This window comes from Serinus canaria, chromosome 1, assembly GCF_022539315.1.
Source record: "Serinus canaria isolate serCan28SL12 chromosome 1, serCan2020, whole genome shotgun sequence".
Classification (NCBI taxonomy): Eukaryota; Metazoa; Chordata; class Aves; order Passeriformes; family Fringillidae; genus Serinus; species Serinus canaria.
In genome coordinates, this window is record NC_066313.1 from 87,670,128 (window position 1) to 87,691,990 (window position 21,863).

At 36.5% G+C, this 21,863-nt stretch overlaps 1 protein-coding gene across 1 annotated transcript in view; it reads left to right on the plus strand.

The window, feature by feature from the left end:
• Window positions 1–21,863, plus strand: part of CCDC138 (coiled-coil domain containing 138) — a 32,937-nt gene that overhangs the window by 5,013 nt on the left and 6,061 nt on the right. Inside the window, exons 6-13 of the mRNA XM_050978593.1 lie at window positions 579–737; window positions 1,895–2,014; window positions 3,469–3,546; window positions 3,622–3,732; window positions 5,866–6,021; window positions 6,786–6,902; window positions 7,966–8,158; window positions 10,420–10,596. Coding sequence (XP_050834550.1) covers window positions 579–737; window positions 1,895–2,014; window positions 3,469–3,546; window positions 3,622–3,732; window positions 5,866–6,021; window positions 6,786–6,902; window positions 7,966–8,158; window positions 10,420–10,596 — 1,111 coding nt within the window. The remainder of the gene's footprint in view (window positions 1–578; window positions 738–1,894; window positions 2,015–3,468; window positions 3,547–3,621; window positions 3,733–5,865; window positions 6,022–6,785; window positions 6,903–7,965; window positions 8,159–10,419; window positions 10,597–21,863) is intronic.

A 21,863-nucleotide genomic window follows, 5' to 3' on the forward strand; every position in this document is an offset into this window, starting at 1 on the left:
ATCCCTCTCTTCATCCCACCAGTTCATCTCCAGCAGGTTTAGGCTACTAATAGAAGAACCTCCTATATGATTTTACTCTTTAATAGTTCCTAAGCTTCTGCTGGATTCCCTGCCATAATTGTCTTTTCCAATATATGAGATAAAAATAATTTTGTATCTCTTTTTTAATTCACTGCTTTTTCAGAGATGCTTCTTACTAGTTGAAGAAACAATATCATTAATCTAGTGTTCAACATAGACAGTCACATCAGACTCTGTTCTGTCTTACAGTTAATACCATTATCCAAATATTTTGGAAGCAAAAGCCAAACTTTAATTTTCTGGAGCAACAATGTAGAGTTGAATTTTGCATTTTGGGAGGCTGAGCCATTCCAATGCATATGGAGGTCTTTTGGGTTAATGTGGGAGGAAACTGAACAGAGTTGTCTGTCAGGATACTTTGTATTTAAAAGCTCTTGTGTAACTATAATTTCACAAAGAGCTAAACATATCTCTGGGACAAATTTTTAAATTCAGCATTATTTGGGAACACTTCACATGGGTTTTTAAAGTAGTTTAACATTTTTTTCTTGGTACAGAGAGAAAGTTCAGCACAGCAGGAGTATGCTCTGCAACTGCAGAAACGAGAACGTTGTCTAACAGAACAAGAAGTGTTGTTTTTTCAACATGAAGCAGCTTTGGCTAAAATAAGAGGTGTTGAGGAAGAAGTTCACACAAAAATTGCAGCTATAAAAGAGGTGAAATAATATATTTAATGATAAATATTGCTCTACTTGTGCTTGAACTAATTTGTAGTTTTCTTAAGGCATGACATGTCTGCTGGAAATCCTGCTTATTTCTTTGGAGCCCTTGAAATCCATGAAGGAAAGATTTAAATAAAAAGTACTGAACAATATTGCTAGAGTTTTTGTATGACTTCTTTTTCAGAATAGTGCATTTACTTGTCTGATGTTAGTACATTTTGCAGTTCCAAGTTAGAAAAAGGAGGTAACTATTTTGTAAAATAGTGAAAGCTATGTGACCAATATTAGAAAAAAAATGTGGTCTGTCTGTAATTGTGAGTATCTTTGCATTAGCTGTAGTTGCAGTGGATTTCCTTGCTTTAAGGGAATGCTTTAAGACACATTAAGATCTGACATAACACTTATTGCAGAGAGTACTAGCAAACAAACATCAAAAAGTTTGGAGGAAGACCAGCCTAACTTTAGAGGTGTGGAAAGAAAGAGTAGTGAAGAGTGAATTCCTGGAAGGAGAGAAATGAAAGCTAGAATATTTTCAGTAAAATAAAACCTTGCTATTTTACCAAATCTGAGGTACTTGAATTAAAGGTCCAGAGAAGATTAAATATAAAACAAATTTCAGGGGTAAAAGATGAACAGCAGTGGATATGCAGGTTGTATTTTATAATTCATATGTTTGTGTTGTAAACCAGACTCCCAGTCTCTACGAGGCATAGGATTAGTTTCTCACTCTGCGTGATTCAGAGTAAGCAAAGCCAGAAACATGAGCTGAAACCCCAAAACACAGTCACAACTTTTTGTAAATATTTGGAAGAGTGAGCTGTAAGTAAAAGCTTTGTCATTGATTTTAGTTCATAAATGCATCCCACATCTGAATTGTTTGAGAAATATACATGTATATAGTTGGTCTGGGTAGAATAGGCAGCAATAGGAGCTATAGGCTGTGCATGTTGCTCTCAGTTTCTGTATAGACCCTGTAGATCTTAATAGGCAGTACAGATCTTGTGTTTCTCCCTGCTGACTAAACATGTAAATTTGGACATAAAGTACTTCATATTAAAAAGTTTGTCCAACTCTTTTAACACTTAACTGGAACGTATTATTTCTCGAATAGTCTCTTTTAAAACATGTTCTTAACTTTGGTATTTCTAAAGCAACATGAGGCAGAAGTTAAGCAGCTGACAGAAGCCTTGAGAGAAATAACTAAAGAAAATAGGAGGCTGAAGTCGTCATATGACAGCTTGAGGGATGTGAATGACTCTTTAAGAAAACAGGTAAACTTTATTATTTCCTGTCATAAATAATTCTACAAGTTACAGTCAACAAATATTTGAGCAGCTTGAGTTTGCAAAATTGCTGACCTTTTGTTTCTCTAAGACAAGAATTGTATGAATGATTAAAGTATTTTTCTCACCTGTTTCTAGTACTTGAAATTTAGCCTTTCTGATCTTTCACAGTATAAAAAAGAAGTAGGATTTATTCTACTGACTCACTAGCAACAGCTAATTGTTAGGAAGGGAAAATCCATTGAGAATGGATGGAGAGAAAGTATTTTTTATGGAATATAAATGGACATAATGGAATCCACCCTGTGCAAATTTGTTGTGCCAAATTGCTATGCTGGTTCTATGAAATAAAAAGTAGAATGTTTATTTCTAACTTAATGTTTGATAAGTATTTTCAGTTATTTTTGCAAATTTTAATGGAAGCAGTATTTTCTCAATTTGTAAACTAGAATGGTGTGTTTCATAGTAATGCATAGAGTAGACTGTTGAGTAGAGTTGACTGTAAAGTCTGGTCTAAAATGGTAATACATAAGTTATCTAAATTATTTGAGCATTGTTTATTCATTGGCCTAATTAATGTTCTGGTAATCTGGATACAATAAAAAAGTTATAGTAGAGCCTTATTCTTTCCCTTAAGAAGGGAAAGACCTAACTCACACCTAACTCCTAGGATGCTGATGGTTCTGATGCAACCCATCTGTCTTGTTATTTCCTCTCACTGTAAAATCTTTGCATTTCTGGGCAAACTGAGGGCTTCTGTGATGATCATGCTGTTTATTATTGTATGGAGAAAGCATGGGGTTTTGTTTATTTAAATAGAGGTTGCAGTTTTCCTGATCTTTTCTCACCAAGCAAACTGGTTTTTTAGCATTGTCAGTAACCACCTTCTGCATTAACAAGACTATGATTAACGTTCTTGAATTTGTGCATTTTTGTCACTCCATGAAAAGTAATCAAATGTGAAGTGCCTGTATATCTAAGAGTGTATATCTAGTGTATATCTAAGAGTGTCATTGTAGTGCTTATTCTTCTGCACTCTGAAAGGCTGGGCTGCAGGTCATCAAAGAGATAGTGCTGCTGTCTTATTTATCCTGGAGCAGATTGCCCACAGAGGTGATAAGAGTCTAACACCTTGGAACTATTCAAAAGCTGTCTGGACAGAGCAGCCAGACATAAGCACTACAATGACACTTCTTTCTGGCCCAGCTTGAGCTAGGGGTTGGACTAGATGTCTTCCAGAGGTGCTCTCAAATCTCAACCAGTCTATGATTCTGCAATTTGTTGAGGGAAGTGGATGACGATTTTGTCTCTATCACTTTTCATGCTAATAAGAAAAAACTTAAATAATTTAGCTTCTCATCAACATTAAGTTACTTCACTGTGATAATTAAGTCAAGGTGTGAGTTTTGAATTTATAGTTTAATATTTTCTGCTTCTTTCAGTTAAGTGATGTAACTGAGTTGAACAAGAAGTTGGAAGGTCAAGCACGAAAAGCAAAAGCTCGTTTAGAAAATCTGCAAGTAAGGTTTGTTCTTACAGGTACCTGCTTTTATAGGTAACCAGTGAAATATAATTCATTGTTATATTTTGTTTAGAGGAAGCATGAATTTTCAAAGGTATGGAAATCTAATGATTTGTATCAAGTGATGAAAGAAGGCAAACCTGTGAAACAGGAAAAAGTGATGGCAAAATCAAGAACTGCTACGGTAAGAATTAAGCAGAAGTCTTGAATCTTTTCATTTGGAAGACATTAGGCAGTGTAATGTTCTCTGTGTATCTGCTAGAAATTGCAAAATGTAGCTTTTAGTTTTATTTGATGAGTTACATTAAGAAGAGAAACAGATTATATTGGGGGAAAACCCACACTTGACAAAGAGTTAACTTTGTTGCTAAAAATATGTCTTGAATTTCATATTGCTTATGTGTATGTGTCTATTTTTCTTTGTATGGCAAGTTTTCCTCCTCAGATCATGTTATCTTTCATCTGCCAATTAGAATTATAACCTGCATCCACTGTCACAGGTTTCTTTTGCTGCGTCAGAACAAATCTTAGACTCATTCTGGTTACTGCTACAGTACAGCACTATCCTTATCAATAACACCAGGTAAAAAGTAGTCTTTCAGAAGTATCCAGTAAAGAACCTTTAATCTTCTAAAGCAAAAGTGGTATACTACTATTATTTTTTTGAGAAATAATCTTTAGTGAAGAACAAAGATTAAATGCAGTGTTCATTCACAATTCCAAAACAATCACCTTTTTTCCTTAAAAAACCTTCTTACAACACTTTAAGAAATTCTTTCTGTCTCCATGCAGTTCCATTTATGGTATTACTCTGCCAGAATCTCCCAGTTGGTTATGCTGTCTTTCCAGCTAGAGGTAAACTGTGAAATGAGAAGGATATTCACACCACCCTATCTAATTGATCTACACTGAATGCCTTAAAACTGTGCTGTCTATATAAAGCCAACAAATTCTCTTTATATAGGTTTTAGCATACTTCGGTTGCACATTAAATACAAATTGTATCAGTAGTTACAGTTCTGAGTAAAGAGAAAAGAGTTATCTGAAGGTAGATAGAAGAAAAGTTTTGAGGTCTTTAGGGAATTATTCATGCAGCCTGTCTTCAGGTATCTCTGGATTTCTTTTGTAGAGTATTTCATTGCAATGTAGTAGAGCCAAGATGAGAATTTCATTAACTCTTTATTATTTTTTTTAACAATTTATCAATAGTGGATTGCACAAAATGACACAAAGTAAGACTAGTGTATTGAAATAAGAATTTCCCCATGTGAAGGGCTTTAAAGACTTGCTTTGTCCTTGTATTTTGTTTGTCCAGAATTATAAAGTGTAGTGATTCTGTATGAATTTTTTTCCAAGCTGTTTTACTACCATTTGATCAAGTACAAAAAAAATTATGGGCATATGTTTTTCACACCAAGAAATCATCACAACAGGTGTTTATTTTGCCCTGGGGAGTGAGAGAAAGAAACACTGCAGGGTTCCTTCTGGGTCTTTGTAAGAAAGGCTGACAACAAATGGCTTCATTACCTGGCTATTAAAACAAGACAGAGTAAGAGGAAGAATACAGAGAGTGAGTAAATGTTGTGTCCCTTTAGATGCTGGGAACGTTGTGTTTGTGCAGCATCAAATGGAGCCCTGATGGACTTTTCCCAGGGCATGCTGAGGAGAGCCTGTCCATTGAAAGAAGCCCCTCCTTTTTGGCCACTCAATATATAAATAATTTTCTTGCAAGAAAACAACTCTTTTCATGAAGGACATTCATGGGAGAAGAACTTGTTGTCCTTTTAGACAAGGCCAAGGCCAGGCAGGATCAGCAGTACCAAGAGGGAGCTGCCTGAGTTTGTCCTGTAGCCAAGCACAGGATAAACTGTGCAGTTGGTTATCTGTGCAGCAGAGCACAGGCTGCACCTGCTGGAGTTAACTGTGGTGTGAATCTCTGACTCCTTGATGTACAGGGGTCTCCCAGTCAGGACTGCCACCTTCCAACCTTTGATCTGCCTACAGTTTACCTTTCCCAGAGATACTGTAAGGTACAGTTCCATTCATACTATACAGGCTTCTCAAACCCCAGGTACAAGGGCCAGCAGAGCACACATGGCCTGCTCAAGATCACTGTCAGCTTGAATACATTTTCCACAAGCTCACACTACAGTAACTTACCTTTCAGGTTTTTTCAGGCATAAAATTCTCATTCTTTCTATTATGTATAATATTTCATAGTTAATGTTCTGTCATGTATTTCAGTCTGTTACTGTTTTAGCTTAGAAAAAGCATCAAATTGAAAGCTGAAATATCTGATGATGTGAATATATTACAGCTACCATTGAATTCACAAGTCTATGAGCTCTTAACTTATCTTATGGATTGGATCTCTGACCAGCATCTTAGCAAAATAAAAACACAAGAAGAGAGTCATAAACCTAGGGTTACCCAGAGCTCAAAGAACTCCTGTACTCAGGAAAAGTGTATGAAGGTAAAGGGGTTTGGGTTGGGGTTTGGGTTGTTTGCTTGTGTTAATATGTTTTCAGACTTCGCTGTGCTTTTAATGATTCTGAGAGTATAACAGGTCATCATGTAATTAAAACAAAATAATTGTTAGTAAATCAGTATTCATTCTAGCAGTGAGATATAATAGGTAATTTTTCATTTGTAAAGCCTACAGATAATTTTTAATAAAAAGTGTGATATCCTGTCTCAACCTAAGAGCTTCAGCATTTTATTTCAAGTGACTTCTGTGAGGTGATAGCTTGTCTTGTGTTTTATGTGTCATGCATTGTTTTAAGGAGATCAACAGATCAAATTTAAAATATTTTTATTTCTATTTAGATACTAAAATTTCAATTTATCACCAATAAAAGGTGATACTATGCTGTATTTTAACACCTCTATTGTTTTTTCTTGTGATACCGAGATTTAGAAATCAGTGAGGTGTTCAGAAAATTCACTTTGTTGTATTTATTTATTATATAAAAGATTTATAGTGACTGTGATTGGATTTACATGAGATTGAGCTCACATGTATCTCCATTCCCACATGTAAACCTATGTAAAATTTAACACCTGTGTATGTATACAATTGTGTTAGCTGTACTGGATCTGCCCAGAGGACATTTGCATATGTAATCTGATAAACTCCAAGAGAAAGTTAGGAGATTTGTTTGTTTGTTTTTCACTTACACTTAGCTTATAGAATAGTTCCCATACTGCATGTAATTCTATTTTTGTATATTTTTGCAGCTTTTGCCTATAGCTGCTGAGCAACTCCAGTGGATGCCATATGTGAATCCTAAACTGCACGTGCCTGTGATTAAATTTATTTACTGGTCTATAAGACAGTTAGACACTGATATACAGGTAAGACAAGTAGTCCTCCTGCAGTATATTTTAAAAAATAATGGAAGATATTAATGGATTTTGCATATTAAATATATATGAAAAATGGATGTTTTCAGGTAGCGTATAAAAAGGAACTGCTGTCTTTGTAAAACATAAATTCATAGTGTTGACCCACAGAAAGTGGCAAATAAAAAACAAATTCTTTTTCAAGTTAAATTTAAGTTTTGCACTGTGTATTTAAATGTGGTTTCCCTATGTATGTGATCTCTTTTGTGATGTCTAAGCACATCTGAAGCTATATTTTTGTATATGTATTAACAAAACTTGCACTAGAGAAGGCAGTTATTTTATTGTGTTCATTTATGAGAATTGGATTTGTTGAAAGTGATGGAAGTGAGTGGCAAAGCAGTGAAGAAATTTTGATTTTTCTGTCCTCTGCTCAGTCTCTAACCACAAGACATTCCTTGCTCTTTTTGACCAGACTGCCATAAGAAAATATTTAGCAATATAATAAAGAAAAAGACAGTTGTCATACTGTATAGATGCAGCATAGTGCTGTCAATGCTCAAATGCTACAAACTTTGTAAATATCCTGAGTTTAAATTCAATCCAATAGTAATATGTTGAGTTTAGTTCTAATAAGTAACTACATTTTAAACAAGCATATTGTGAAGCTTGAATATTTCAATAGAGTTTATGATTAAAATCTAATAGATGTTACCTCTACAGTGTTCTTCAGCTTCATATTTAGACCTTGATTCTGTACATGATTTTCAAGGATATAACTTCAGGCAAGCTTACAAAATTTATTTGACTGAAAAAGCTTTTTCTGGAACCAGAGGCCACTTAAATAACATCAGAGTATCCAGGACCCTCACTAATTAGTCTCTTTCTGAAGTGTTTGTTGATAAGTCACCTTGTTAATATTGTTCAACAGCTTTTGAAACAAAGCAGTATCTCCTGTTCTGATTATATTCCTATACATGAGCAAAGCATTTGCAATTTAGTGTTTAATTGCATGGAGAACATATGTATGTCAAGTTATAATGTTTGCACTAACTACTTGCACTGTTTGAAGCAGCATACAACAATGAGATCAACCATGAGGAGACTTGGTGAAGATATCTTCAAAGGCATAGTGAGTAAGGGAAACCCACACAGTTCTTCTGAACAGCCTACAGAAAGTAAATCAAAGTCAGCAGCTTTCTTTAAGAGTTTCTGTATGCCTCTGAGGTTTCTGTCAACTTTGATTGTGCTTAAAACAGTGAAACAAGGTAGGTCAAGATTTTTTTTACATTAATTTATGTATTTCAGTCATGTGCCTGGACAAAAAGCATTTTAATGATACTGTGGAGTCTGTTCTGCTTTATTAGTGAAAAGTGATTTTACTTGGGTATTGTGAAGCAAAATATGCAAGTATAAATCTTGCTATTATTCATTTTATGTTAGAATTTGTGTTTTTGTCAATATGATGACTTGACAAGTCAGCATTTCTGAAGAGGGGGGAGAAGATAAATGTTTCAAAGTAGACACTGCAAGATTACACAAATCAGATTGTGTCTGGACAGTGTGAGAAAAGATGTGGAAAATACAACTCAAAGAATAAGATAACTCTTCTCTCAGCTGATTTGTTAATTGCTACCTTCAGTTTTAATGTCTTATCTTTCTTCAGGAGAAACTGGGAACAAGGTGTTGCAAATCCTTTTTTATGGAAGTCAGGCAGAAAAGTAATTCTGTACCGTTAAGAGCAGGTGTGAGATGTGATTGCTGCTTACCTGCAGCAACTTAGCAATACTGTGTGTCTGCATAACTGGGGTTTTCTTCAAGAATAAATTTTCCAAGGACAGCATAAGAACGAACATCTCTATAACCCTCTTTGTAGTATTAGCCACTTATTTTCCCTTTTCAAAGACATTCTAAAAGCATGGATCGTTTTGATAGCAAGTAATTTTTTAGTGGGGTTACAACTGAGCAATCTAACCTAACCTCAGAGATGGTTCTGCTTTTGACAGGAAGGTTGGACAAGATGCCAACCTAAATTATTCCATGTTTCTATTTTAGCTATCATTTTTCCTCAGAATGGTTTGTATTTTAAAATATCTTTACAAGTAACACATTTATTTTGTCAGTAACATGAAGAGATTGATACAGGTTACAGAGATGTTAATTTTCAAGGTACTCCTGAAATATCATGCAAAAATGTCAAAATCAGATGCCTGCTTTGGCATTTGATTTTTTAGTCTCTTCCATGAAATATGTTAAATTTTGGGGCATTTCTTAGACAGCAGAGATCCACGTCACAAAATTGCTGCTATCTGTGGTACCCCAATTGACACAAAACAGGAATGCCAAATATTTTAAATGCATAAATAATGAATAGAGGTTTTGTTCATTGAAACTGTGCTTCTGGATTAGATGTTTAAGCAGATTAGTATGTTTTTATGCTTAATGACCTGTGCAATATTTATATTGTGAGTATTTATTGTAAACACAGGAATAAAATGTGGTGGAAGACCATCCTGACATAATTCATGAACTAATACATGGTTCCAGCTGTTGGAGGGAACTATTTCAGTCAACATATTTTGGTGAAACATGATAATTAGTCTCAAATTGATACTCACATTCTAGGAATGTTTGATAAGAACAATGCAAGAAGAATTGAAATAAAAAACTAGTCATTGCAGAGACTGATTTACCCTAAGCAGATGAATACTCCTGATTAGAATGAATCAGTTTAGCTTTTCATGGTTGCTTTGTACTGCTGGCTGCTGTAGCACAGAAAATATGATCTGTTGTTAAACATATGTCAGATATCGCCGTGTATGAATTTTGATCACTCTGACCACATGGTGCTAATGATTTGGTGATAAAATAGCAGATTTGGTTTTGAACATATGTCCTAATTCCTTCAAAATGTCAGTATCCAGCAGATGGCACCATAGTTAAACTTATGCAGTAGGATAAATTGTTTCCTTCTACTTAATTTTCTGTGCTCCAGATGATCAATGCAATACCAAGATACTGAGGAAGATTTGACAGCAGGAAGTTAAGAAAATAGATTGGTTCACTTAATCTACCTCCTTTGTATAATTTCTCAGAATGGATGAGAATATAAAATGTTTATACTGAAATATACAGCTTTTTGTAGAAGGAATGGGACTAGTTGCTCTCATGAAAATAATTGCTCTCACTCAGACAAATCAGCCACTGAATCCCTTAATAGAGGTTTCCCAGATGTTGAACCCAGCACTGTCTCAAACTATGCAAGTTTTGTATTTTCTTTCCTGTTTAAAAAAATATTTGCAGGACTTTACATTTGTAAGTATATTTTTCTTCAACATATGAATTGTAGATAATCTTTTTCTCCACTCACAATGGATTGTTAAGGAATAAAAATAAAACGTAAATTTAATATTTTCAGCTATTTAACTTTTAAGTGTATATTTGCCATGGTAGCTGTCAAATAGTTGTTCACATGGCTTAATGAAACAAGGATTATAGAAGTTTTATTGCCTGTGTTTGATATTTTCAGTGGATTACCTGGCTCAGGCATTTGAGTCTCTTCGCGTAGATTTGAAGACAGATGAAGGGAAGGCCTTATTTTTGGAATTCCAATGTGTGCCTGTTATATTGAGTCACCTAAAAGTATCCAGTCCAAGTCTGCTTTCCAGTGCTCTTGATGGATTACTTCAGATGACCATTGAATCTGGTAAATGTGGGTAGTTACAAAAAAAATATCATTATGAAAACAGGTGAGGAAAGTATAAAAACAGTGGAAAAGCATTTAAAAATACAGTGTAAAAGCTGTATAGTCTAATGTACTATTAGCAATTCTTTGTATTGTGTACATTCAGTAAACATATAAAATGTATTTCTGAATTGTCGGTCTTTTTCTGAGTCATCTTGTGTTTTCCTCTCCCTCTCAGCCACTGTTTTGTATTTCATCCTGGTTACTTTCTTATTTCTTGCTATGAAATTTTGTAGCTATTTTTTCTTTGGCTTTTCAGTTTATTCCACTGTATTACCTTGCTGATATTTTTATTTGAAGTCAGCCTGCGCCAGGGAACCCAAATCATGAAAACCTGCCAGAAGGTGGAGATAAAGATTAGGTTCTATTTTAATTCTTTTCCTAGTTTGGATGACCATCTCGTCCCCAATTATTTTTCAATTTCTAGGGTTTGGAAATGGTATTTCTAAACAAAATGTGTATGTTTTGCTGAATTTTACTGTGCCAAGATGGAAATGGTATTTCTAAACAAAATGTGTATGTTTTGCTGAATTTTACTGTGCTTTGGCCCTAGAAAAGCATTAGTAATCTTATTTGCCACAGCATTTTTCCAGGTGATACAGGTAAGGATCAATTGATAACCACCTGGATGAGCATGAAGGTAGTGACAGACTCCAATACCATGTTGAATAAACCTTGTGAGTGGTTTTTTTTTTTTTTTTTAAAGATAAAATCACTCACTGCCTTTAAGAATACAATTGTATGTTGTTTTGGAAGTATTTTGTTATTATGCATTGTACTAGTGAAATAGAAAGCATGTTTGACTTGGGATGGATGGTATGTCGAGTAAAAAGCAGTTTTGTAGCAACCCAAGCTCAAAAATATTTAACTAAAGTTCTATTCTTTCTTGCAGTCTTTTTCTGACCAGGTAATGAATGCAGTCTTACACTATTCTTTCTAATAGTCATAACTGTGATTGGGAAAGAATTAATTGAATGCACAAAGGTAACCATCTAAGCAAGATGAACAGTGTGTGGTATTTCTTTGGGTAATGACTGTGACGGTACATCTTCAGTTACCTAGCAGTAGTCATTCTGATACACTAGGTGCTTGAAATTTGAAGAATAATGAAGATATGTTGCGAGACTCAAATTTTGTTTTCTTGCTTCTCAGAGAAGTTGTATCTATGTAAAATCAGGGAAGGAAGAGTACTGTTTAATTAAATTGACATTTAAATGAAAATTAGTTCTTGGCAACTGGATATGAAGATTATATTATGTAGAGCCTCTTTGGTAGAATGAATTGCCAATACACAAATTAGGCATGGTCTGCTCTTTTCCAATACATAGTATTTTGGAAGAAATTTTTAACAATGAGAAAGAGTGTTGCTGATGGGAAATTGGGTTTTCATTCCTTTGTAAAGTTTCCAATTAAAAAGTCATTAAAAGACAAACTTTGGAAGGCAGCAGTGACTATTCAGAAAAGAACTCTCTGTGTTAAACAGGAATTCATGCTCAGTTTTAAAGCATGTGCAGCTCTAAATATGAAGACATAGGTAGTGGCTGTTTACTAAAATATGGAGTCATATTACCCAAAAAGACAGCATGCAGTCAACAGGAGGCAAAGTCTAGACTTCTATTTTTTAATGTAATATATACCATCCTAGGCATTCTCTCAATTTGTTGCAGTAATTTTCTGGCTCTATGGGAGTGTTACAATACTCTTGCTCAAAATAATTCATTTAGTGATGAAGCTGCTAGAAATTAAATTGGAAAAAAGGCCAGCGGAAATTTTTCTGGCATATAATTTTCTATAACTTTATTTTTTAAGGTTTGTTGTTTTTTTTTATGAGGTGTTTTTACAGATTTGAATCTCAGTTGTCCAGGCTGAAAAATGTGAATCAGATATGAAATAACTACTGTGTTGCAGTACTACTCCCTGTAACTGCCTGTACCTTTTTTTTTTATAATAGCAATGAATGCTAATGTTTCTGTGCAGTCCAGGCTTAGCTGAGGTCCTTAGGTAGGTTCTTTCTCCTGTAAGAAATTATTCTTCTCATGTTCCAGAAATGAAGTCTAGGTTTCCCTCATATATTGAGGATAATTACTTAAGCTGCATGTGAAGAATCACAGAATAATGGAATGTGCTGAGTTGGAAGGGACCCATCAGGATCATCAAGTCCAGTGCCTGGCCTTGTGCAGGACACCCCAAGAGTCACACCCTGTGCTCCGGAATGTTGTGCAAATGCTTCTTGAATTCAGACAGGCTTTGTGTTGTGGTCACTTTCCTGAGGAGCCTCTTCCAGTGTTCAACCACCCTTTCCATGGCTATCCAACCTAAACCTCCCCTGACTCAGCTTCATGTCATTTCTTTGGTTTCTGACTCTAGTCATGAGAGTGAAGAGATCAGTGTCTGCCCCTCCTCTTCCCTCTATGGGGATATTGATGACTGCTAGGAGGTCTCCCCTCAGTCTCCTCTTCTCCAGGCTGAACAGACCAGGTGACCTCAGCAGCTCCTCATAAGGCTTCCTCTCTTTGCCATCCTCGTGGCCTTGCTTTGGACACTCTCCCATACTTTTAATGACTTCTCTATATTTTATTCCCAAAACTGCCCCCTGCACTTGAGGTGAGGCCTCCCCAGCTCAGAGCAGAGCAGGACAATCCCCTCCCTTGCCTGGCTGGTGATGCTGTGCCTGATGCTCCCCAGGACAGGGTTGGCCCTCCTGGCTGCCAGGGCACTGCTGACTCTTGTTCAGTTTTCTGCTGACCAGGACCCTTTCCTCAGTGCTGCTCTCCAGCCTCTCATTCCCCAGTCTGTCTGTACATCCAGGGTGGCCCCATCTTAACTGCAGAATCTGGCACTTCACATTGTTAATCTTCATATGGTTGGTGATTGCCCAGCTCTCTAACTTGTTGTGGTCGCTCTGAAGGTACCTACTGGTCTAAGACAGATATTTCTCTCCATGGAAGCTAGAATGAGACTCTGCAGTACTGCTTAAGCAGATTTTGGATTGGTTTGCATGTTCTTACATCTTGGATCAGTATTGATTTGGCTTCATAGCATGTCTGGTACAGTGGGTTCAGAATTCAAGTTTCCCTTGCAAGTTCACACAACACTGGTGGTGCTTCACTTACTGAAAATATGATGTCAAATGCAACAGCTGAGGCATTAGTATCATCTTTTTTCTCTCTCTGTCCAAGACCTTAATGGCAAATTAAAATTAATAGTCTCACTGCTGTGGATTTTACTGGCAGACAGCCTTTCATACAGTCCATCTCTCTTCAGGAGTTTAGCATCAACAATCTGTGAGAGTCCTGGCACCAGCATTTCAATGGGAAATGATAGAGAACTGAAAGGTGACGTACCTCAGTACTTTTTTCTCTTTCTACATCTCCTCTGTACAAGGGTAGATAACACCTGGAGTGTACCTCTCCAGACAGGCCACTTGTGGAATTCTGTGAAGAAATATTTAAGACTTTTGGTACCCTAGGAAGCTAATTTCGATGTGTTTCTTGAAACTTAGTTGCATCAAGTTTAACTGCACTTATTTTCTTGACATCTGTGAGTTTCCATGCCATTGTATAATTCTTAAAAAAATAATCCCACTATTTTGTCTCAGTATAGTGGGATGGCTCTGGCTGAACACCAGGTGCCCACCAAACCACTCTGACACTCCCCTCCTCAGCAAAGCAGGGAAAAGAAAATAAGATTGAAGAAATGAATTTTGGGTCAAGATAAAGGCAGTTTATTAAAGCAAAAGCAAAGTCCACACATGGAACCAAAGGAACCAAAAGATCCCATCAGTACGTAGTGTCTGGCCACTTCCTGGGAAGTGGGGCTTCAGCATGCATAGAGTTTGCTCCAGAAGACATGTCATAAATAAGGAATGCCCCCTTCCCCTCTCTTGCTGCCTTGCTTTTCCTCTCTTCCCTTGGCTTGTGTTGCTGAGCTAATACCATATGGTATGGGAGTCACTTTGGCTCAGCTGTTCTGCCTGTGTCCCCTCCCAGGATCTTGCCCAACCCCAGCCTGCTGGTGAGGGGGAGTTTACAGAGACAGTGTTGACACTGTGCTGGCACTGCTTAACAGTAGCCAAGGACTGGTGTGTTACCAGCACCCTTCTAGCTACCAATACAAAGCACAGTGCTTTCAGGACTGCTGTGGAGAAAATTAGCTCTTGTCTCAACCAGACCTCAGTACACCCAATCATTGACATATTTGGAATTGTAACAATGTGTGTAATATACAGAATATGTATATGTGTGTGGTAGAAATATATATATATATGCCAATCTTGTTTTCCTCACCTCTTTCACAGAAATCTTAAGGCCTAAGGAGGAGGTAAAATGTTCAACTGATTATTGTTCTTGTCATATACAAACTCATTCATAGCTGGACCAAAGGCTGACTTTTAAATGTCAGGAATGAAAAAAGTTGAGGTTAGTATGCTCCTCAGGGCATAAGGGGAGAGGAGCTGCTGAAGATGTTATGCAGTGATTCAGACAGTTTACTTTGCATCAAAAGAACTTCAGATTCAGTTTACTTCTGTGCTCTCATAGTATTGGGTTTTTTTCCATATTCCAGTCCTTCTGCGGATTCTGTTCATTACTTTTACTGTTTGTAGATTTGAGGAACAAATTTTGCAACTGTGTGGGTCTTTACCTAACCACTTGCATTTTGTTAGCAAATTGCTTATTTTAACCTGTGCTAGAAAGTTAATAATTAACTGAAAGGAAAATGTAGGTAATTCTTATGATAAACAATATAATTCTAAATAATTTATATTTCATGTTGTTTATATGCTGAAGAATTTTTTTTTCAGATGAGCTCAGTGGCCTAAGTTGCAGTCTGGTTGGTTTAGTCAGCTCTGTTCAGGGGAAATAACATGTTGCTTCTAAATTCCACAGTTGTGGGAGTTAACAGCTTGTTGTCAACATGACAGTAGAAAAACAACTCCACAAAGATATTTTATCTTCTTTCTCTTATTACATTCTGCTAATATTTTTCTTTTAAAGTGTACATAATTGTGTATAAATTGGTTTAATTATATTTTTACTGAAGCTATCTCATTGGTTCCTTTCTTGTTCCATGGTCATACAGGAGGACTGTCAGTTCAGTTACACCCTTTTCAACTTCTTTTTTGCACTCCATACCGATTGCCAGCATTTCAATCCATGTTTGTTTTCTGAAGGATGCCCACCTTTCCCTTGCTATAAAGATTGACTGATAAAAGCAGAGTCAAGGGAGCAAGTCCTACAGTGTTATTTTAGTCATGGCGCTCTTTTCCTTGAATTTGAGGCTTCAGATGAGTGCTATAAGATTCAGCTTGATCCTTCTTTTGGTTTATGAATCTAATGAGAATTGGTCTATGATCTATAAAGGTATCTTCCTTGCTTTTCATTAAGGAAAAGGGTAAGACATCTATTCCTGCTCATTTAATAGGGAAGAAAGATTTCAGTACACAGCTTTTGAAGGTTTCCTTACTTTAGTTAAGGAAAGCAGGCTACCAGGCCATGGTGTTCAATTTTTAGTCCCATCTCTAAGCTATGACCCTTGTGAAGACAGATCTAAAACCAAAGTCTTCTCTGATAGAATTGTCATAGAAAGTAGGTTTAGTATCTTGTTAAATGCTGAATGGCTTGTGATAGATTTCTACAAATGCAGAGTACTCTGACTGCCTTTGAAATTTTGAGAGCAAAAGATATTAACTGCTACATGCCAATGTTTCAGTTTAGTCAAATGGCATATATTGTATTTATTGTTTAATAAAGCTCTTACCATTTCCCATTAAAATGACTATGAAAATTAATGTTTGATAATTAAAGCAATTGTTACTTCTAATTATCCAGATAGTTATAGTATGAAACAGTGGCTTCTAGGGCATCTTCATACCCCAAAGCTCCCTCCCTAAGAATACAAATTTCTTTCCTCAGCAGACCTTGTTTCTAGTTGCAGCACACTGTTCAAGAGAATTCCTGGATACCAGACTTGAAACGTTTTCTGGAAACAATCTAGTAATAAGTAGCATGATCTCATCAAGAAAATTTGTTCTGTGGATGTTGAAGAACATCACATCATTGGTATTAAATCACCTTGCAGCTGAATACTTGTCATATGCAATCTTGTTCAATAATGTTCTTCCTGTCTTCTCACACAGCTTACTGTGTTTATTTTAAACTTATAAATCAGTTAAAAGGGTTTCAAATGATGTAGTGAGTTTATATTCACCTATCAAAAATACCATTGTTAACTGCAGTCTGGTTCATGCCTGATTTGGAAACTGTTGCCAGATAGCTCCCTGCCTCAGTTTCACATTTTGCACTTTTATACAAAGACATCATATGTCTTAAATTCCTCCTGCAGTGGTATCTGACTGCTGTCAGGTGGAGTGGTAGCTTCCCCTTTTTCAACCTTAAATTCATTCAATGAAATCAAAACTTACCTGCTGAGTGGACATTACAAAACACTGGCATTTGCTTTAAATAAAACTTAAATGTACTTTGTCTTCAAGCTTGTTTCTGTTTTGCAGAGAGTATATTTTATATTAGTGTGTACTTATTCACAAATCAAAATGAGAGCATCTTCAAAAGAAAAAATCTCAAAATGATGCTCTCAAGTTTACTGTAAGTTATGCACATTCTGGTAGGGCTTAAGTGTGATTTCTTAATCATATATACATAACTGAAGAATTTTAATAACTGCAAAAGTGAGCTGTATTTACTTATTCACTGAACCTTACTTTTAGTTTAAATTTTTTTTGGAAGAAAATACTATGGTCATGGATAACCAAGTCTGTGTCCAGGTATAGTCTCATAGGGAAGTTAATGAAGCCAGTGAAGATAAAAGGATTTTCTCCATAGTAAGAAGCTGTGCTTATTTAATTGTAAGCTGAAGTCTTCTTACATTGACCATCTATAGGACACTTCTTTTTTCCTTTTTCTGGAATGCTTCCATAAATGATCCTAGGAATTCTACAACATGCACTGTTCTGTGGGTACTTCTAAAAAGTCAATGGTCAGAATTTGCCAAGAAAACTCAAACCCACCCCTTCATGTTTCCTCTTAAGTCTTAGCATTTTGAGACTTTACAAACAGTGAGGCATGGAGTAAAAAATGCCCATATGCCTAAACAGATTTAAATTCAACATTTTCCAGCATGTTATCTTTACTGGTAACTTTGCAGAATTGCAGCTTTTCAAGTGAGTTTATTCTGCTGTACTGGAAGGATAAAAATGTCAAGTTGGTGAATATTGTACTAAGATAGGATTCCCCTCCCCTGTGTGAAAAGCAGATGTGAAATTGTCCTGAGGACTTGTGTTTTGAAGCTATAGTGATAGAAATGATTTACAGCTTACGAGGCATGAACATTGAAATTCAAACCATTTGAAAGGAAATCCTTCCTCTGTTATCCTATCTTACCTTTGTAATTTTTATGCATTCTTCTGAAAACAGTGAATAATTGTGTTGGATTAAGAGATGTTTTAGTTTAATATTTTAATCACAGATAAGGATGTCTAACTCTGTTCAATGCAGACTAGATAATGCTAGGACCCACCTATATGTGCTGAAAGCAAGCAAGTACACCAAAACTTTGCACACATTTTTGTTAATTCAATTAAAATTTAGTTTGAATACTTTGATTTTGATGAAATTCATTTAGTATGAAGTACCCCTCTCTAATAACAAATAACATCTGTGTCATTATTTTCTCCCTCTTCTAGTACCAATCATGTAATGGTTAGCCATTCTGAATTTTGGATCCCTGTCTCATCCACTCCAAAACAATCAGTAGAAGGAACAATTAAATATAAAGTTATGTAGAGCCAAGTAGCCATTTCAGAAGTAAAGTTTCACTGTTCATTTTGGGTAATAATGTGGTTCTTAAGCAGCACATCATTTTGAAGGTAGATGTGAATGTTACTTTTAAAAATTATTTTATTAAAAAGAGTTAAATTTTATTAAAAAGAGTTGGTTGTATTAGTATTTGGGTATACACATCCCCTTTCCAGTCAATTTAAGTTATGAAATCTTTAGAACATTGAAGTTTATTCAAGTAAGGTCTTCTTTGCTTTTATTTTCTAAACTTGCATATTTGTAATAAAAAGTTTACAGTTTTATAGTTTTCCATAAAATTATTTAAGTAGGAAAAATATTTTTATACACGTTTTGTATTTGACTATCAGAACTACTGTGCTTTTTAGCCAGCTTTTTTTTTTTAACAGTGTCATAATTGATTGAATTCCATAAAGAAAGTATTTCCTTGGAAGTGGAAATTTAAAATTGTATAGTTTGAGTAACATCTGTGCATTGTCAGAGCTCAGACTTTATATATCTTTCACTTTGCAATCTAATGGTACAGAACTAAGAACTACAGGTGATGCCAAGTGATGTTTTTTTATGCTAAGGTTTTCTTAGCATTTGTGTTTGGAACAAAGCTCCTTCAGGTGTGTGCTGAGAGAGTTGTAATTCTCTCTGGGATTTTGGTATTTCATTGAGCCTTTTCTGGCTTCTTGAACAATTAACCCATAGTAGTGTATAACTTCAATTTAAGATGCTACCTAGGTTATTTGTAAAATGCTTTTTTCTCTCTGTCAGGCCTCATCAGAATCACTCTTTAATGGTAAAGCCTTGTTGATTGCTTATATACAAACTGAGTTCAATCAGCACAGCAAAATCTTTCATCCTCTGATGATCAAATTTATCCTGCAGTCCACTGATCATCAGTGATTTTCCAGGAAAAATGTATGTTGTTTTTTAGTATATCAACTTTATGTTTCTGCTATTCTAGCAAGTAAGATAATTCTGATTTCCATGTATTTTATACCTGCTGCATTCTAAGTAGGCAGTTCCAGTATGGAATTTCATTAGACTATTCCTACCTTTATGCCATATTCATTAACTAGTACACCAGATAAGCAGAATTACAAAAATCAGTGTTTAAAACTGAAGTTCATTTTTAGTGAATTCCTTGCACATCACACCTTCCAGCCATCCTACTAACCCCCATTTTCTGCAATATAATATCACATGTTGCTTTCTCAAATGGTATTGTCTGGTGAATAAATGCTGTAGCATTTATTCACCAGACAAAACACCTGACTATTCTACCTCAACAACTGTAGTTCCTGTACACATACTTATAGATAAACCTATAGTACATTTTATTTACTTTTATATTTCTCAGCTTTAGTTTCTGAAAATATATTTAGATTTTTACTGAAGGGCACATATATTCAGTTTTCCATTTTTTGGTCCAAATCCAACAAATACATTGCATTGACTGTTACCTCTTTGCAAGTTGCTCCTTCCTGACTTGTTTTTTACCAGTCTGGGGTTTTTTTACTTGTTTTCTTACCCACCAAACAGTGCACTCCTCCACACATTGAGCAGTCAGTTTTTTCAGGAGAATGCTGTGAGAAACAGTGTCAAAGGTTTTACTGAAGTCCAGGTAAACCATATCCACAGTCTTTTCCTCATTCACCAAGCAGGTTACTTGGCTGTATATGGAGATGAGGTTGGTCAAGCAGGACCTGCCTTTCATAAACTCTTGTTTGTGCTGGTTGGGCCTGATGCCTGCACATGCCATGTGGTGACATGACCTGCTCCATGCCCTTCCCTGGCACCAAGGTTGGGCTTACAGGCCTCTGAATCATCTTTCTGTCCCTTCTTGTAGATGAGTGTCACATTTGCCAGGCTCCAGGTACCTAGGCCTTTCCCCTTTAACCAGAGCTGCTGGTAAATGATGGAATGTAGCTTGGTGAGCATTTCCCACTGGCTTCCTCAGTACCTTTTGGTGGATCCCATCTGGTCCCATAGGCTTGTCTGTCTAAGTGGTGCATCAGGTCACTGACCATTTCCCCTTGGACTATGGGAGCCTCCTTCTGCTCTCTGTCTCTCTCTTCCAGATCCGGAGGCTGGGTACTTGGAAAACAACTGGTCTTGTTATTAAAGACTGAGGCAGTGAAGGCATTAGGTAGTCTTTTCCTCATCCTTTGTCCCTGTGTTTCCACCTCACATCCAAGAAAGGGTGGTGATACTCCTTAGCCCTCCTTTTGTTATTAGTGCATCCACAGAAACATTTTTATTGTCTATTACACCAATAGCCAGATTAAGTTCTTCTTTGGCTTTGGCCCTCTGATTTTCTCTCTCCATAACTTCACATCACCCTTGCAGTTCTTCTGAGTTGCCTGCCACTTCTTCCAAATGCCATTTCCCCTTGAGTTCTAGCCTAACCTCTGTTCAGCCAGGCCAGTCTGCTTCCCCACTAGATTGCCTTTTGGTATATGGGGACAGCCCGTTCCTGTGCCTTAAGATTTCTTTCTTGAGGAATGTCCAGCCTTCCTGGACTCCTTAGCCCCTCAGGACTGCCTCCCAAGGTACTCCCTCAACCATCTCCTAAAGAGGCCAAAGTCTGCCCCTCTGAAGTCCCACTTAGTAGTCCTGCTGGCCTCCTTCATCACTTCTCCAAGAATAAAAAGCTCTTACCATTTTGTGATCTCTGTGTGCAAGATGGCCTTCAGCCGTAACATCACCCTCAAGTCCTTCTCTGTTCACAAACAGCAGAACCAATGGGGAGACTTCCCAAATTGGCTCCCTTGCCATCTGTCAGGTAGTTCTCTTCCAGGAACCTCCTGGACTGTTTCCTCTGTACTGTGTTGCATTCCCAGCAGGCATCAGGTAAGTTGAAGTCCTCTATGAGACCAATTAGGAATTATGAAACACCTCCCTGATTTTTTAGACTAGTTCATCTCCCTTTTCATCCTGGTTGGGTGGCCTATAATAGACTCTATCAGGATGTCTGCCTTGGGCTTTCTCCTGATTCTTATTCCCAAACACTCAGCCTTGTCATCACCTTAATCAAGGTCTAGACAATTCAAAAAACACAATCAAATACAGGGCTATCCCATTTTTTTCTGGATGTAATCTCCAGTTGCCATATTTTCATTTAGCATTGGTTTCTTATACATTCTATCCCATGTCTGTTTGAATGTCTTGCATATCCTAGGAAGTGAAGAGCAATTCAGATCATACTGAGGTCAACACATAGTAGGTGAATTGCTGAAATTGCCTCTTGGACTCTGTTAACTCAGTGCAGACGCCTACATTGTGCTCTAGCCACTGAGGCTGAACAGTCCTGGCTACTGAACACAGGAGAAACCGTTAAATTCAGCAAATGGTTCAAATCTTGTAGGCGACTCTTAGAGGCAGTTGATTATAGCAAGTGATGTTGCTGTTTCCTTTGAAGTGTTC